We start from the raw sequence: 16,769 nt of genomic DNA, 5'->3' as shown, positions 1-16,769 counted from the left end.
CGGCCGCGCCGCCAATGGAGCCACGCCGCGCTCACGCCGCGTGACCCGGCGTGACGGCGTGGCGGCGTGACGAGCGGGGACGGACGCGCACCGGACGCCGGCTCCCTGGACGGCAGACGGCGGCTGCGGTGGACCCATTCCAGTGCGGGGTCGGCGGCGGCGGAGGCTGGTAGGCGGCGTCGGGCGAGGGGGACGGCGCGGCAAGCTGACCAGCCTGCTGTGTGGGCGTGGCGGGAGTCGAAGGCGAGCGGCGTCGGGCGAGGGGGACGGCGCGGCAAACTGACCAGCCTGCTGTGTGGGGCGCGGCAAACTGACCAGCCTGCTGTGTGGGGCGCGGCAAACTGACCAGCCTGCTGTGTGGGCGTGGCGGGAGTCGAAGGCGAGCGGCGTCGGGCGAGGGGGACGGCGCGGCAAACTGACCAGCCTGCTGTGTGGGCGTGGCGGGAGTCGAAGGCGAGCGGCGTCGGGCGAGGGGGACGGCGCGGCAAACTGTCCAACCTGCTGTGTGGGGCGCGGCAAACTGTCCAGCCTGCTGCGTGGGCCGCGGCAAACTGTCCAGCCTGCTGTGTGGGGCGCGGCTGGAGTCGAAGGCGAGGGCGTGACAGCCGGCCGTGGTGAGGCGCGTGCTTGGAACACTGGGGGTTGAATTGAATCTGAGCGGGGCGGAGAGGCCGCGGTAGGATGTTGTGTATCGCTGCTGGACAGCCTATACGCGAGGAGCGGAGCTGAACGGGCAGCGCCAACCCGAGGACATCTGCTTCAGGCAAGTACGCGTGTGTATGTCTGTGTGTGTGGGTGTGATGGTGCACTGACATGTTATCGTATCGCTCGTCTCGCGCCGTCTTACTGGTGTCATAGCTTTAGTCAACGACAGAATTCCGAACCAAAAAGGAGATTAAGTGATGTAAGGGAAATGTGTTATGGGGACAATATCGTAGTGAAAGCCCTACGCCATATACCAAACAGAATTGCATGCGTTGCGACCTCTTGATTTTGCGAGGTCGAAGTCACGTCCGATCCTTCGCCTCTGCCCGAGTACACCAGCAACCAAACGGCCTGACGAGGTCCGCCATGACGACGCCCCGTGTCGCTCTGGCATGATAGCTGTCATTACCGGATCGGAACATTTGGATTGGGCCGTCCGCTCTTAAAATGGTCGTTTTCGCTCAACCAGGTGCAATCAAACTTCACGGGCGTTTGTGAACCGGTGCCTAGCTATTGCCCCGTTTCTTTTCAATGCGGGTATTCTATACGTCAGATGAATATGAATGTTCCAATGATATCGATGCGTCCTTTCCCACCCACGGCCAAAAGGGGTTGGCGGCAATTTCTCTGGCATTGAAATAACTGCCAGACTGCCAGACTGGTGTCCAGTTGACTTGCGCAACGTTGATGAGGCGCGTGCAGTCTGTTCAGCCATGGCTGGGACCTTGTCACCATCGTTCCATTGTCTATGCCCACATCATATTTGCTACACCATTGGTGATGCCCACTAATGTTTGATGGCCGTGTGCAGGCAGCGTCTATCTTGGAGCCAATGCAGTTCAGATGGAGCCCACGCTCCACACCACTTGTTTCCTCCACACATAGTGTTGTAGCTCGCGGCGTAAACGAAATTACGACGAAGTCACGCGTCGTTCTGCTTGACATAATGCGCATAAGCAAAATGTTCAGAAGAAGAGCACTGTTTATTTGGAAGCAACCCAGAGTAACTGTTTACGACGTAAATCGGCTTTGCCGTTTTACAGCGCCCTGCACGCTGATTTGGAATCTGCGAATGTTGGGACGGTATCACAGCATTTGACCCAGTGAATATCTCTGTTTCAAACCTTTATCGCATTTACTTGAATCGCGACTGTCCTTGATAAGCAAGAAAGATGATTCTGAACAGCATCGGTGTAACATATGCTCGGCATTTGGGTCATCTCAGTTCGGAATCTTGAGTGTTCTTGTCTAAAAGAGGTTTTCCGAAAGATAGTTCGTGGAATAGGTTCCCGACGGTTGAGTTCATTTCCCCATTACTTCTGTAATGAGCATGTGCATGTGTGTGAGGCGCATGCTTTCCTTGGCCAAATAATGTTGAACAATCTCGAACATCTGGCAGTCGTTATCATAACTTGATGGATACATTGAGGCAAGCCGTTTGCCAACCATGGTATATTCCGAGAAAAGCTCATGTTTCATCTGACAGGATGCGCCGATATAATAGCATGTCATGACCGGAAGACATTTTCTGATAATCAGACTTTGATTCCCGCTTTCTTTTAGCGTTTTTAGCACCATGCCGTATACGCGAGCCACGACTATTCTTCCGCGCACTCTCAGCGCTGCTTTAGAAATGTTGTTACTTTCCAATCTGAGCGCTCGTTATGCCAGAACGGGTTCGTAAACATTTGCCGACGTGAATGTGCCACAAGCCGCTCGTTTTAAACCATGCAGGTAGTCTACACGATGTGGGTGAGGGTTACTGCCTCGGCAGCCCACCCTGATCTTGGACTAAGGACATGTCAGGATTCAAAATAAGGGATGGTTATTCGGATGGGCTGTCATGTCTTGAGGGCTGCAGGCTAGCTGGAATCACTTTTCATCGCAAGCATCACCTGAAGTCACTTCCAGATGGAACGCCGACGCCAGAGCGATTCAAGAACAGATGGCGTAGCAAAAGCTGCGATTTTGAAACATGAACTGACTGGATCTTTGTCCTTGCGTAACCAGTTGTTGTACAGTAACATCGCGCGATGGCCCAGCTGACCATCACGTGATGGCCTTCAAGTACAGAATGTACTTGGGGTCCATAGCCAAATAGGAGAGAGTGGGGCGAGTTGTGTCATGGTCACGCAGTATCAGGGTGATTCATTCAAAATATGTGCAATTGACGGCAATTGCAATTGAGTCACTCAGCTGTCGTACAGCAGCTCCCTGTACCTGTCAGTCAGCGTACCTCCGATAGCATAGGTGCACGCGCCTTGGCATGAGCGCGATATTTTTTCGTATATCATTGAAAACTAAAGCGATCGGTGTAAGTGCACTTTTAAGGGCTTACGGCATGATTAAACCAATCTGAATGTTATACCGCGTGGTAGGGAAGTGCAGCTGTCGTGTATACTGCAAAACATTTGGCGTCTGCTCCCCAGGGATTTCGGGGTGGCACGAACTTGTCTTCAAAGATGTCGGGCGGTACATGTACCAGCTGTGCATGGGACATGTTGTATCGGTGATGCAACGTGCCGACAGTATGTTATTGACTGAGTTACCGTCAATGGTTGGCTGACATGGTCGCCATGACTTTTGCCATCCAGAACACGAGTCGACAGTTACATTAGCTATGTAGTCCGATGATTTCTACCTGAGGAACCGAAACCGGGGTGACAGTAGTTGCAAAACGAACACTGGTAAGAAGTTGTTCTGTGCATTCGTGAGGAGCATTATTCACATAGATAAGACAGTAGTGATAGCCTTATTCCTCTGAGAAGAAAAAAACGGGAGGATGGAGAAATAGATTGGTTGACGTTTCGGCAACATGGCTTTAGCAAAACTTCTGCTATTGTTTCGATCAAGGCATGCTTCCGAAATATCAACCAATCTATTTCTCCATTCTCCTGGTTTTTCTCCGAGGAATAAGGCTATTACTCTGTCTTCGAGCCACGACTATTCTTCCGCGCACTCTCAGCGCTGCTTTAGAGATGTTGTTACTTTCCAATCTAAGCGCTCGTTATGCCACAGCGGGTTCGTAAACATTTGCCGACGTGAATGTGCCACAAGCCGCTTGTTTTAAACCAGGCAGGTAGTTTACACCATGTGGGTGAGGGTTACTGCCTCGGCAGCCTGCAGCGGTAAGTTCACATGAGCATAATTTCCTCCTCCAAAACCTGTTACATTACCCTAAGGTGGGGCAAGATGTCTCGTTTCAGAGGAAGTCATTCAGAAGTCATTTACCAAAGAAAAAAAACGAAGACGTCCTCTTCAAAATTTAACCCCTACACATGAAGTTAAAGGCTATAGCTGTCTGCAGACATGGGAATTTTAGTGCTATCCTCTTAAGTTACAGCAGAAGCGAGCCCAAAGAAATAACTGATAGGCCTCGCCCTGCTTTCCCCTACCCATGGTGAAACCCATGTACTGGCATGGATTTGCTTGCGTGTCCCTTTTGAAGCTCGGAGAGAAAGCGCGTTTGCATGTGCTTTATTCTCATGCAGAGTCGCGAACCGTGTTTTTTCAGGCTGCTGATACTAGTGTAAATGCTAAATTGAGAAACTATTCAAATGGCGATGTAAGATGTCCTAGCGAAATAACTTAATGTTAATAAAACAGTCGTTATATCATTTGCAGCTGGCTTTTCTCACCCTCCCAGTGTGCGGCACAAGGTTTCATCATCTGGTTGGAGCTGTCCACCTTTTTAGTTGAATAGGAACTCGCAGCGCTTTGTTAATTCAGCATGGGGTGTAGATACTGCGTATCAAATGCTGACATCAATATGTTGTGACCCCGCGCACAAACGTAGCACTTTCGGTGTTGCTGTTGCATGAACCAAGGCGAAAGCGCTCACCTGAAGCTTGATTGCCGTGAGGAGGGGTACCAGCCGAGCCAGAGCGTGATGCGGCCCATGCGTATCATTTGGCTTCATCCCGCCACCAAAAGTACGTGCCCGCTTCACTGCCAAATGGCATCTACCGCCGACACTCCCCTCTGTCCCTCGTGACTTATCGTCCATCCGCATTCAACTAGGGCTCAAAGAGCAAAAAGATACTGCTGGCATTATTCACTGACAACTCTGGGTCGTTCTCGCAGTGGCACATCCTGGCCCTCTCTCGCGGTACTGCGTCTCCGTGATCCGGCCAGCGGGGGGGGGGGGGGGGTCGCCCGCCCACCCACGACGTCATTTCGGCATCGGTCGCCGCACAGGGAACCACTAGGGCCCAGTATTTCCAGATGCCCCAGTTCCAGTCAAAATCGTTTGTTTTTGCACCCAAAAGTCAGCTTTGGGGTGTGCAGAGACCTATGATGGTGCAGCGTTGTTTTGGGTAAGGTCATCTTCATCTGCATACATTTGGCCGGCGAGGCCAAGTGTATGCGGAATCCGATCCAAATCATGAACCCAAACCATGGACCCGAATTCAGGGACGACTCGACAGAGGCTATACATGGTTAAGCATGATGCCGTGCTTGCGGTCCACTGCCGAGAGCGGGAAGGAAGACAAAGGGAACAAGTCCGTCGAACATCGGCGAAATTTAATGCTACACCCGTGACGCTGTATGGAATGAAATACCTACAGAAATATCGATGTTCTTCGCTCAGAACTTTCGCCGGTGTCCGCGCAACAGACACAACCACGTGGGTTATTGGCTTGGATAAGTGAGGACACGTTCCACCAAAAGAGTGCTCCTGATATTTCACATTCAGTACGGTGGTGTTGCTCGAAAATAATCTGGAGACACACACACACGCACACACACACACACACACACACACACACACACACACACACACACACACACACACACACACACACACACACACACACACACACACACACACACACACACACACACACACACACACACACACACACACACACACACACACACACACACACACACACACACACACACACACACACACACACACACACACACACACACACACACACACACACACACACACACACACACACACACACACACACACACACACACTATATATATATATATATATATATATATATATATATATATATATATATGCATACATAGATGCACGTGTATAATCTTCTTCCATGCCCCAATCATCAGCTAGTGCTGACGTCCCTTTCTGGGGAGGCGCGTCCAACATATTCTAACCTGACGGCAGTAACATCCCTGCCGACTTGTTCCAGACAGCCCGCATCTCGTCGCTTCTCTCGGGGCCTCCCATGGCGCTGCGTTGTCGGGAAGTTCCGCACAATTGATGTGCGATCGCCAATCTGAGCTGCGGAATGTGAACTCCTTATATGAAGACCAACCAGGCAGTTGCACATGCCGCCGCCGATACCAGCGTGATGCACGGTTCGGATTGGTGGTGCGATTCGCAGAATAGTCAAGGGTTGTCAAGATTCTGGCCATTGATCTCGGCTATTGTCTTCTAGAGCAGGCCTCGACGGCGGAGGTATTCCCCTTTGCTTTCAATGCCCGGTGTTTGGGGTCTTGTAATTACTGTAATATTCCACGTTAGTTCAAGATAGATGGCGTGTCTAATGGTATGCATAATTCACCATGTCTATCTGTCGTGATTGCGCAACATAAGTCTTGATTGTATGAGGTTGCACATCTTCAGTTCTTCAGTTCTTCAGGCTGTGGAAGCGTAATTCAGCAGGTGCCGGCACAAGCTCCTTATCAGAAGCAGAATAGTTCCCATTTAGGGTCATTAGCGAACACCAGATTCGGGACTAGAGTCTGGGCGGAAGACGGGCAGGAGCGGGACCAGATGAGGGCCAGAAGCTGGGGCCATGGCCGAGATAGAGCCAGGACCAGACACGGAGCTATCAACGGAGATCGACCAGGACAGAGACGAGGCCGGGATCAGACCCGCGGCTAACAGCAGAAGCGGCGGAGGCGGACACTCCCTCAGTTAACACTCACTGTGAGTCCTCCGCAGAACAGCTGGTCTATTACAGTCTTGTACAAGAAACGACATGAGTATGCGTGTTTAACCTACCCCCAAACAAAAGTGGTTTGATACAGAGGGAAATGGCATTGCAAGCGAACATCGACATTGAGTGAGGTTGGTTTCAAGGCCCAAGATAAAGCGAGGAATTATTTCAAGCGTTCCAACAGCAGCACCACCAATGACAAGACCACTAACGTCTGTAAAGTGGTGAAAGCACGAGAGCCGTCTTAGGCAAAAGCCGCTCATGCCAGGCCCTGACGGCGAAACCCGGACTTTCGGCGTGTTTTGGCACTATCGTCTTACGTTCAGCCCTCAGTTGCAAGGTCATTCAAGATCAAGGTCATCAAAAATTATTAGGTCCCCCGGTGATGTATTCATTGCCTTTTGGAACCAAGTGGTGGCATACTTTGGCGTCAGCCGGTTTTATTCTGCAGACATAGGAAGATGAGTAAAAAAGGAAGACCATGGTCGTTACCCGAATTATTCACAGTTTGAAGAACGAACTGCGAACTTGTTTAATCATACATCACATAAGCGCTCTACGTACTAACGCCACTTAGTTAAGGTGCATCCTTCGGCCTATCCCCAACCAGTCCCGCGGTTGGCTAAGTTGAAAGCGCCCGTGTCCATCAGTGATCGGAAGGAGACAACTGCAGACACTCGGGAGACACGATCGGGAGGAGACAACTGCAGACACTCGGGAGACATGATCGGAAGGAGACAACTGCAGACACTCGGGAGACACGATCGGGAGGAGACAACTGCAGACACTCGGGAGACATGATCGGAAGGAGACAACTGCAGACACTCGGGAGACACGATCGGGAGGAGACAACTGCGACACTCGGGAGACATGATCGGAAGGAGACAACTGCAGACACTCGGGAGACATGATCGGAGGAAGACAACCGCAGACACTCGGGAGACATGATCGGAAGGAGACAACTGCAGACACTCGGGAGACGCGATCGGGAGGAGACAACCGCAGCTTCAAACCAGCCGGCGGCTGTCCGCGTAATCTCGGCACCTCCTCCCAGGGGCGGCCGCCCGGAGTGGGGGCTCATCCCCAGCCGTCACCATGTGAGGAGGTCGACCATGCCGCCGCGCACGGTGAGAGGTGCTCCGGTCCAGGCTCAAGTCCTGACGGAAGACGGTTCGCCCGTGCGTGATTCGGACCATGCGCGCTGCGTAGTCATCACAGATGTGCACAGCGCGGCATGCGACTTCCTGGTTGGGGCGCGGGCTGCAGCTGCGCGGGACGCAGTTTTCAGGCGTTGATAAGTTCAGTGATGTGTGACGCTGTCGCCCATGACGTAATGAGCCTCGGCGGCGTACACATACCGGCACGGTGAGGCACTGAGGTGCCCTCTGAGTGAGCTACTTACACCTTGTTCTTTGTTCGCTTGTCAGCGTCATTTGTTCACTCCACGCTCATGGCTGTTGAATGACAATCATATGTTGTCTTCTGATGCGAGCATTTGGTGCAGTGAGCATCAGTAAATCGTATAACAGAACGGAAATGGAGTACGGTCGGATACAATGTGTATATGATACATTCATGGACGCGCGAAACTTAGAAACTATTCGCGTGAAATGTGTCTCGTTCGGAGGGAACAGCAGTGCTGTCAGTTTAACGAATCCGGGAACGTGAGAAAAACTCGCCCCGGCTGAGAAATACACATCCGTGTTTTGTTTGCTCGTTCCCACCCTGCACGTGTTTGAGGAAGATCAGGGCGACGTTAGCTGCCAGGTTTGGGGGATCAGCTCCTCTTATCGCCACGCGGATTGCAAACATTGTGTTTAATGTAACAGGACTCATACATTCCAAGACACGCCCTGATTGCGTCCGCGGCTTTTCAGCGTCCTGGCCGCGGTTTTTCAACGTAGATAACATTCAGGCCGGTTGATAAGATTGTACTAGAGGGGAGGGGGGTATCAAAATCTGTTTTGTGTTCGAGGGTTGCATGACTGTCGTGATTTGTTGTGACAGAAATGCGTCTAAATGATCGATGTTCCAAGATTTGCGGTGATCCCGTATTCGATTGATGGGTTTGAATAAGGCCTGATGCGTTTTACAGCCCTCAGTCAAGCAAGCAAAAGGTGGTGTACTGACAGTCACCGGTAAGCAAATCGCAGCCTTAGGGAGCCTGGGGGCACGGGTAGATATCAAGGGTTTCTGACATAGCGCTAACCTGAAGCCGATATCTCCCACCGCCCTCCGCCCCCCCCCCCCCTTCCCTTCTCCGACATGCGCGGGATGACGACCGTTCCCGATGACGTATGCATTCGTGCGACTGTGATTGTGGACCGAGCCCACCAAAGCCGACCAAACACCGCCCCCGGCTAGGTCCTGGGGGGAGGGGGAGGGGGCAGCGGCGGCGACCCAGATGTCGTGATTCAGTCCATAAACAAACGCCCGATTAGCAGAACCCGCCACTTCAAAAGACCGACCAGAGCGCCGGAAGGCCTGGCCTCAGAGTCAAGGCGGAGGTCGCAGTGTGCGGACATACGCACGAGGGGGAAGAGCGTGCTGGGCCACGGTGAGAGACAACGGCGTGTTCGTGTGCGTGCCTTGGTGCTCCGAAAGCCAGGCTGATATATTCCAGATATTTCCGCAGTATTTTTGGGTGACGTAGCGGTGCGCTGCTGGGCTGGCGTGCATCGGCTGCTCCTTGCGCTGCAGTGCACGGCGACTGACGTCTCATGGTGATCTGCCTCGGTTTCCAGATGAAGCGCCTCGTCTGGCTGACAGCCGTCTGGACTCTGATGGTGAGTATTCCGGCCTCCTCAGGCGACTGCAGGAAGCCATGGCAGCGTTACCACTCAAATCAAATGCGGTAGTCACGTGTTGATCTTTTACAGATGTTGTAACTGGAACGACCTTTGGAGTCACGATCCCTCAGGTTTCTCATGTTAAATGTTAAAGTCGAATTGCAGCCGGTGGTTCGTCTCAAACCTCCCTCATCGCGGTCATCAAGAAAGGTCTACGTCATCAGGCCGTATTGGCTCAGCGGCATGACTGCTTGAAAAGGCAAAGGCTTTTTCTGTTACTGGCTCCAGTCGTCAAAATTGTTGGCAACATTACTGCAACCGCTTTTTGAGCACCGCCCATGCATCTACCTCAAAACAAACAAAACACATAAATAACGTTGACGGCAGCCGGCGATCCGGTGCCGCTGCCTTGTCGGATGTTTTGGCTGCAGCTCAAGTGGAGTTAAGCCCTCGAAGTATCGGCTAACTTATGGTGTCACGCCGCTTCGCCCAGGATTGCAGTACATGTCGATTTCACTTGCACATGTTCATAACGCTTTTCACCTTATCTGCCTGGCCTGGTCTGACCTGACGCGCATCAGCCTGAAGCAACCTGAAGCGAGTTAACCTGACAGATCTCACCTGGCCTTGTAGTGGTAGCGCGACAGGACCTTATCAACAATATTGGACTAATCAGGAGGCTACGATTGCCGACTCTGCACTCCGGGGGAATGGGCACTGGGAACGTCATTCAGCGGCACTGGGTACGCCCTCCAGGTTGGGCACATGGCTTGATGTCATTGATAGGTCAGGTATGCAAGCAACTTGACCTGACCCGACCTGACCAGCATTTTGCAATAATAGATAAGCATGTTGAATCTCAACTGGCCAACGATGGTCAGCCCAGATCCAGGCTGCCGTGTCGCAGTATGTGCGGCACGTAAAATCAAATCCTTCTTGTCTACCAAAAGGCGAGAGGATCAGCTGGAACTGGAACGGCAAACTGCGGTAGGTTCAAGGTCCCATCAGCTTTGCTTTAGAGATGTCCTGGAGGCAAAGCCACCCATTCATATTATTAGGAAAATAATCCTGAAATGATGAGCTAATGCCGGGAGCTCAGTCGAGAGTATCATTTTCAGGATGATATCATCACGTTTATGGTAAACATCACAATGATCTTAATCATCTGATGGTCATTGCCTGGCCGGGCCTGACCCGTCCGACAGCTGCAGAGTACAGTGGACGGGCACGGCCGTCTTCAGAGGCCGCCCTGTCGCGCCTCGCTGTGGCGCTACAGCGGCTACGACACGCCTGCCGACTACAACGACAACCAGCTGTTCTGCGGAGGGCTCACAGTGAGTATTAACTGAAGGAGTGTCCGCCTCCGCTTCTGCTGTTAGCCGCGGGTCTGATCCCGGCCTCGTCTCGGTCCTGGTCGATCTCCGTTGATAGCTCCGTGTCTGGTCCTGCCTCTATCTCGGCCATGGCCCCAGCTTCTGGCCCTCATCTGGTCCCGCTCCTGCCCGTCTTCCGCCCAGACTAGTCCCGAATCTGGTGTCTGCTAATGACCTTAAATGGGAACTATTCTGCTTTTGGCAAGGAGCTTGTGCCGGTACCTGCTGAATTCCACTCCCAGCAGCCTGAAGAACTGAAGAACTGAATATGTGCAACCTAATACGATCAAGACTTATGTTGCGTAATCACGACAGATAGACATGGCGAATTATGCATACCATTACACACGCCATCTATCTTGAACTAACGTGGAATATTACAGTAATCCCTTATCCTTTTATCTCCTCCGCGCACATTCGCGTAACGCGGTGTGATTTGTGCTGCTTATTTCACTCCTGCCTGTTAGCAGTCGCCTGTTAGCAGCTGCCTGTTAGCAGTCGCCCTCCAACGGGGGACCGGACCGTTTCAGCACCAGGTAGCACAGGGCGGCAAGTGCGGCATCTGTGGAGACCCGTACGACGAGCCCGTGCCGCGCACTCACGAGATCGGCGGACCTTACTACCGAGGGTACCTGGTGGCCAACTACACCGCTGGCTCGGTGGGTGAGGATAGTGAACCGTTGCCCCTCACCCTCTGGTGGAGCGCGTGAGAGTTGTTGAGTGATATTGTAAGTATCATGTTAGATTTAGCACTGGATACCCACGTGAGACGGGTTGGTATCCGCGCGAGATCCTGATAATGGGCTAATTTGCGTAGATTCCGACACAGGTTTTGCAGACGGCATGTCACTTACGCGGCATAAAACATCTGAACAATAGATACCACATCGCGGAGTCATTAGGTAATCACCGAAACGACGGCTTGTTACCTTCTCCCAGCTGCAAATGCTGTGCACGTTTGCATTTGTTCGCCTATTTTGTTGTGTCAAGCACGCGTATACGTTTACGCGCGAGCACACATTTCGCGCGCACGAATTTCATTGCTGTTTAGTTTGCGTATATGTTCAATAGTGCATAACCATACTGTAGTTCCCATAATCCCCAAAACTGCAAATGGGCTTTCAGTACTTTAAATCTTACCAAAGCTGAGCTGTCATTTAGCTGGGCACTCTGTTAACAGAAATAGTAGCATGCTGATTTTCATCAACACTTAATGTATTCTTCTTGCCGCAGGCGATCGACGTTCAAGTTCTGCTCACTGCTAACCACAAAGGATACTTCCAGTTCAAGATATGCCCAGTTCCCGGATTTACAACTGAGGCTACTCAGGAATGTCTAGATCGGTTAGTGAGCAATAGACAGCGGGCCAGCTTAACTAAGTCTCGCATTTTGCATATAGGAGCATATCTATACGCTTGTTTTATCCTGGCATATCAGGACACCGATTATCAGCGCGCGATCATACCGCTGTAGCATATCTATTCGACGCACCATGCTGATAAGTTTCACACAGCCTAACTGCATTGTTCAAGCGCGTCTAACAAGCAGTGCGCATATCAGTGTTATAATGCAAAGATCGTAAAATGAACATTATTTGCGAATTATCCTTAACTCACCAACTATGTCTTAGCAAATACCCACAGTTACGTTGCGGCATCACAAACGAATCAGCATCGCACACGTAGATACCTTAACTGCTCACCATCTCGGTCACGCGGAGCCTTTTACCTGAACGCGCCCCAGACAGCCGCCCATGCCCTGCAGACACGTGCTGAGGCTGGCCGGCTCGGACCAGACCGAGTACCCGATCCGGCCCGAGTACAAAGAGGTCAGGGTGCGCCTGCAGCTGCCAGACGGTCTGACCTGCGAACACTGCGTCTTCCAGGTCAGTAGCCTCGTCGACGTCGACCCGTCGGTCGCGCGCACATGTTTCGCCCTCTCAGCTTCCCTCCATGCTCTGCGAACACGATACACTTCCGTCCTCTTGCTCTGGTTCACGGTTTGGGATAACGGCCTCTTCAAGGCGACGGCATGCTCTCAGGCTGTTTAGATTATGTTCGGTGTTCCTGGTAACTTTCAGAGTGGGAATCGCAGTTTTCCAGACAGATAACGAATTCAAGCGAAGCCAAGGGCTATACTTGACTCAAAGTGCCCGACGGGTTGTCGGAATGGCCACTTACGTGGTTCCGCTCATTGCTACAGGAAGTCGTTCACGCGCCTCCTTGCCGCCTTGCGAAGCGAGAGCGCACTCCTCAAGAACCCCAACGAGTCACCACCACTCGATAGCGCTCTTTTTGTGACGTGACGATTAGCGGCTACAAATGATGTCACATGCGGAGGCCACGGGCGATCAGTGCTCACCGTTCAGGTTCACGTTTACTTCCGTCTGTGGCGTCAACAGCGGCACGGCATACGTTCCGTCGCTGGCGCGTGACACTCACGTCCGGCGTGCGATCGGGAGTGGGTCGCGGACAGAGGTGCAGGGTCGCCCTCGGCTCAGATTCCCAAACCGCGGCCGGCAACAGGAAGTGACGGTGACGTGACGATGACGTTTCATTGGTCTTCAGACATCATGAATCGGATCGGGTTCCGCACAACTTGCCATTCGTCGCTGAGGTGTTTCGAGTGACGCATTTTCCCGTCCATCGATAATTGTGTTTGGATTGAGCCCGCGGGGAGTTTGCTGCGTGCTCGGAGGCATCTTAATCTACTATAGTGCATGAGACCACCTGTGTCGTAATGGCCACATGAAGAACAGAAAAGTAATGTATAAAAAAGATCCCAGCAAAGCACTACACTTGCATCGTACTTAAAACACAGGCCCTCTTCCGTCATTTGCTGGCACTTGTAAATACCCTGGCCATGAGCGCCTCCCCCACTCTCACCCCTCCGATTGTTGTTGAGTGCGCGCGGGGAATATGACGGCGAGTGAGGTTGCAGCACGTTGCTACAGCACCCCCTGCGCATCACCTCCATGATTGTGAGACGCTGCCACATGCAGAGGGCCGGTGTGACCCGACCTCCTGACTTCCAGTGGCGATACCATGCCGGCAACAGCTGGGGCGTGTGCGAGGACGGCTCGCAGGCGGCCGGCTGCGGACCGCAGGAGGAGTTCTACGGCTGCTCTGACGTCACCATCCACCCCGGCGGACGGTGAGAACATGGGGCAGCGGGGAGGGGCAGGGGCAGGGGCATGGTCGGCGCACGGCCAGTGACAGGGCAGCGTTTCAGTGGAACGCATGAATCACCATTGCCGGTGTGTAAAATGACATTTTTCAAGGCTGGCGTACAGCAAAAGGTGATATGTAACGAATGATTACTTGGTGCAGCGGGTTATCTGTAAGTGTGACTGCTGTGATTTTGCCCGCTTTGGTTACTGCGCATGAAGTTATAGCCCACAATGCGATTTTATTCCCTAACGAAGTAAGACATGGCATGTTCGAAGATCGCCAGCACATTGTGCTTCAAAGGCTCCTCGTAACCTTTCCCACACCGCAGTTACGCCCGTCTTTGCAGCACGTACTCCCCGCGGCCCACCAGGCGACCGACCACCGAACGTCCCGCCACCAGAGCCACCACCACCAGCCGGCGGACGCGGCCGCCAACCCGCGCCACGGCCCGGCCGTCGGCCGGCCCGGGCTCGGTGTGCCGCAGCGTCGGCCCTTGGTCCACGCTGCCCGGCATGGACGCCTGGTGCCAGCTCAACTGCCACCACCTCGTGCCGTACTGTCCCCCGACGCACTGCCGCTGTTACGACGAGGAGGTGGCGGCGCTGCGCGACAAGCCGGCGCGGCGACCTTAGGTCGAGTCAGGTCAGGCGTGACTGCAGGTCGGGTCAGGCGACGCGACCTTGGGTCGGGTCGGACGCGACCTCAGGTCGTCTCCAGCGACGTGACCTCAGGCGAGATCAGATGGCATGATCTTGGGTCAGATCAGACGACCTTATGCCAGATCAGGCGTGACCTCAGGCCGTATCCGGCAGCGCGGCGAGCCGCAGCGGGCCGGGATCGGGGTCGGCGTGCTCGAGCCCGTGTTGTAACAGGTGACTGAACGCCCAGCTCGTGAGGCGTGACGTGGGCGGAAGCCGATTGATTCTGGCACGGGCGGGCGAGCGCGGCGCGGCGCGGCGCGGCGCTCGCTCCCGCGTCATGGCACGGCGTCACTGCCGTCGCACTCGTGGGCTGGTACCATCTGCCGCCGCGAGTGCGGCCCCGCTGCGCGGACGCGGCGTTGACCGTCTTGTCTCCCGCACAGAGCGGAGAGCCGCAGCTGTCTGATTCTGAAGCCGGATGTGGCGGCGCCCGGCGCTCGGCGCGCGAGTTTTTGTGCGCCTGGATTCCACGAGTTTCGACAGCATGTGTCCAGTTTGCACTCGGGCGTGCGAGAACAGCGGTGGGCGCTGCCGTCAGCGGGCCCCGACAGGAACGTAACCGTCTCAGGGAGGCCGCCACAGGCGGCAGTGATCGGAGGGCATTCAGACCGGGGTGTGACGTCACGGCGGGCGAGCGGGCCGCGGGGTAACCGATCGTGGCGGCTTTGTGACGTGCGCGCCGCGCCGGCCGCTTATTGTCACAGCTGGTTGTCAGTCAGCGCTGGGCGGACTCGGTGACACATCGTGTCCGCCAGCGGCATAGTTAAATCCGGCATGCTGATGGCGTAATAGGCGCGTTGACAAGTGTTGTAGGCATGGGTAATGGTGTATTTAGTGTTGTACGCGACGGCGAGCGGGTTGTATAGGCTGCCTGTTTGATTAGGGTGATATGCTGTAGCAGAGTAAGTAGCCGGCGCCAGTTGCTACGCAGGCACAGTGCCAGCTCGTGTGCATTCTGTAGCCGGCGGGTAGACCGATACCGACAGAGATGTCGATATGCTTAAAGGGGACCCGGACTGGACGCCAATCATGACCAACGTGGAAATATACGGATCTACTGTTGCGTTCCACTTTGATTCCTGGTCCGCGCAGCATCAGCACACGTGTGCACTACCGAGTGCGTGGTATAGTACTTCTCGGCTGAGGCTCGCCAACTCCGAGCTCTACATCCGACTACCGGGAGGCGTCCGTGGCCGCGGGCCACCCGACCTGCCTGAAGGTCAGGGGTCGGCCGCGGCGGCAGCGACCTGTCGCGGAGACAGGGGCGGCTGTCTGCAGCATAGCTGGCAGACGCGGGTCGAAGAGGCCACGACCGGCGACGCAGCCAGGACGGTTCTGATGTGCAGGAAGGCCGCCTCGTGCCGAGCCGTCCAACGCCAGAGATGGCGCGCCTTCAGAGTGCAGGCTGAGCTGTCCGCCCCTGACGGACACGGTTTGGAAACGCCAGCCGGCCAGCACGGCTGGTAAAATTACCAGCCGTGCTGTCCGGACTTCGACCCCGGGCATCCAACGCCACTGCTTTAAGTCAAGAGGCACTGAATAATATGGTATACATCGATTAAAGGGCATTTAGGCGCACCCCAGGCGCGCAGCAACAAATAAGTGACAAGCACGTGTTAACAGCGCACGCATTTTCTACAGCACGGTGGCAGCAAACTCATCCCCAACGTTGTTTTCACAGCGCATTCTTGTGCATTAGATTGACTATTTTGCTTTCAGCCTTAATTTCATGCAAGTATTCGTTGACGTGAAATGTCCGTTGTGAATCGTTGAGCTGTATTCAGTATCGCTGTTTATGACTATGTTGTTGATGACATGTGGTTGATTTTATTGTTGATGCCGTGACATGGTTTTGACACGCCAAATTCAGACCGTCGTTTTCCCACACCACCCGCTGGCCACGCAAAAATCGTAAGTTGTACAAAGCAGAGCTATTTCACACGAGGGCGCTGTGACCTTAATCCGAGGACAAAATACAAAACTGGAGTAGGCTGTGTAATTTGGCAGACTGGCTTGGCTCCAACTCTTTAACTGGATCCACCAGTGTAGCCAGACCTCTATCGCCCCATGGAAACGAAGCATATTTGCCGTTGGAATAGAGCACCTACCA

At 53.7% G+C, this 16,769-nt stretch overlaps 1 protein-coding gene across 2 annotated transcripts; it reads left to right on the top strand.

Annotated features, from left to right (window-relative positions):
• The first annotated feature begins 157 nt into the window (after positions 1-157).
• On the top strand, positions 158-15,721 carry LOC119112633 (uncharacterized). Of its 2 annotated transcripts, none has more exons than XM_037236861.1 (8): positions 158-763; positions 9,371-9,412; positions 10,621-10,749; positions 11,319-11,447; positions 12,022-12,131; positions 12,553-12,673; positions 13,823-13,941; positions 14,305-15,721. In XM_037236861.1, the coding sequence occupies exons 2-8, from the start codon at positions 9,371-9,373 to the stop codon at positions 14,588-14,590; spliced, it is 936 nt and encodes a 311-aa protein (XP_037092756.1). In that variant the 5' UTR covers positions 158-763; the 3' UTR covers positions 14,591-15,721. The 2 variants fall into 2 exon arrangements, with proteins under 2 accessions (XP_037092756.1, XP_037092757.1); XM_037236862.1 differs by lacking the exon at positions 158-763 and adding an exon at positions 9,124-9,183.
• Positions 15,722-16,769: the final 1,048 nt, after the last annotated feature.

This window comes from Pollicipes pollicipes, unplaced genomic scaffold, assembly GCF_011947565.3.
Source record: "Pollicipes pollicipes isolate AB1234 unplaced genomic scaffold, Ppol_2.1 Scaffold_7261;HRSCAF=8764_pilon_pilon_pilon, whole genome shotgun sequence".
NCBI classification, from domain to species: domain Eukaryota; kingdom Metazoa; phylum Arthropoda; class Thecostraca; order Pollicipedomorpha; family Pollicipedidae; genus Pollicipes; species Pollicipes pollicipes.
This window is presented reverse-complemented; position numbering and strand designations above follow the sequence as displayed.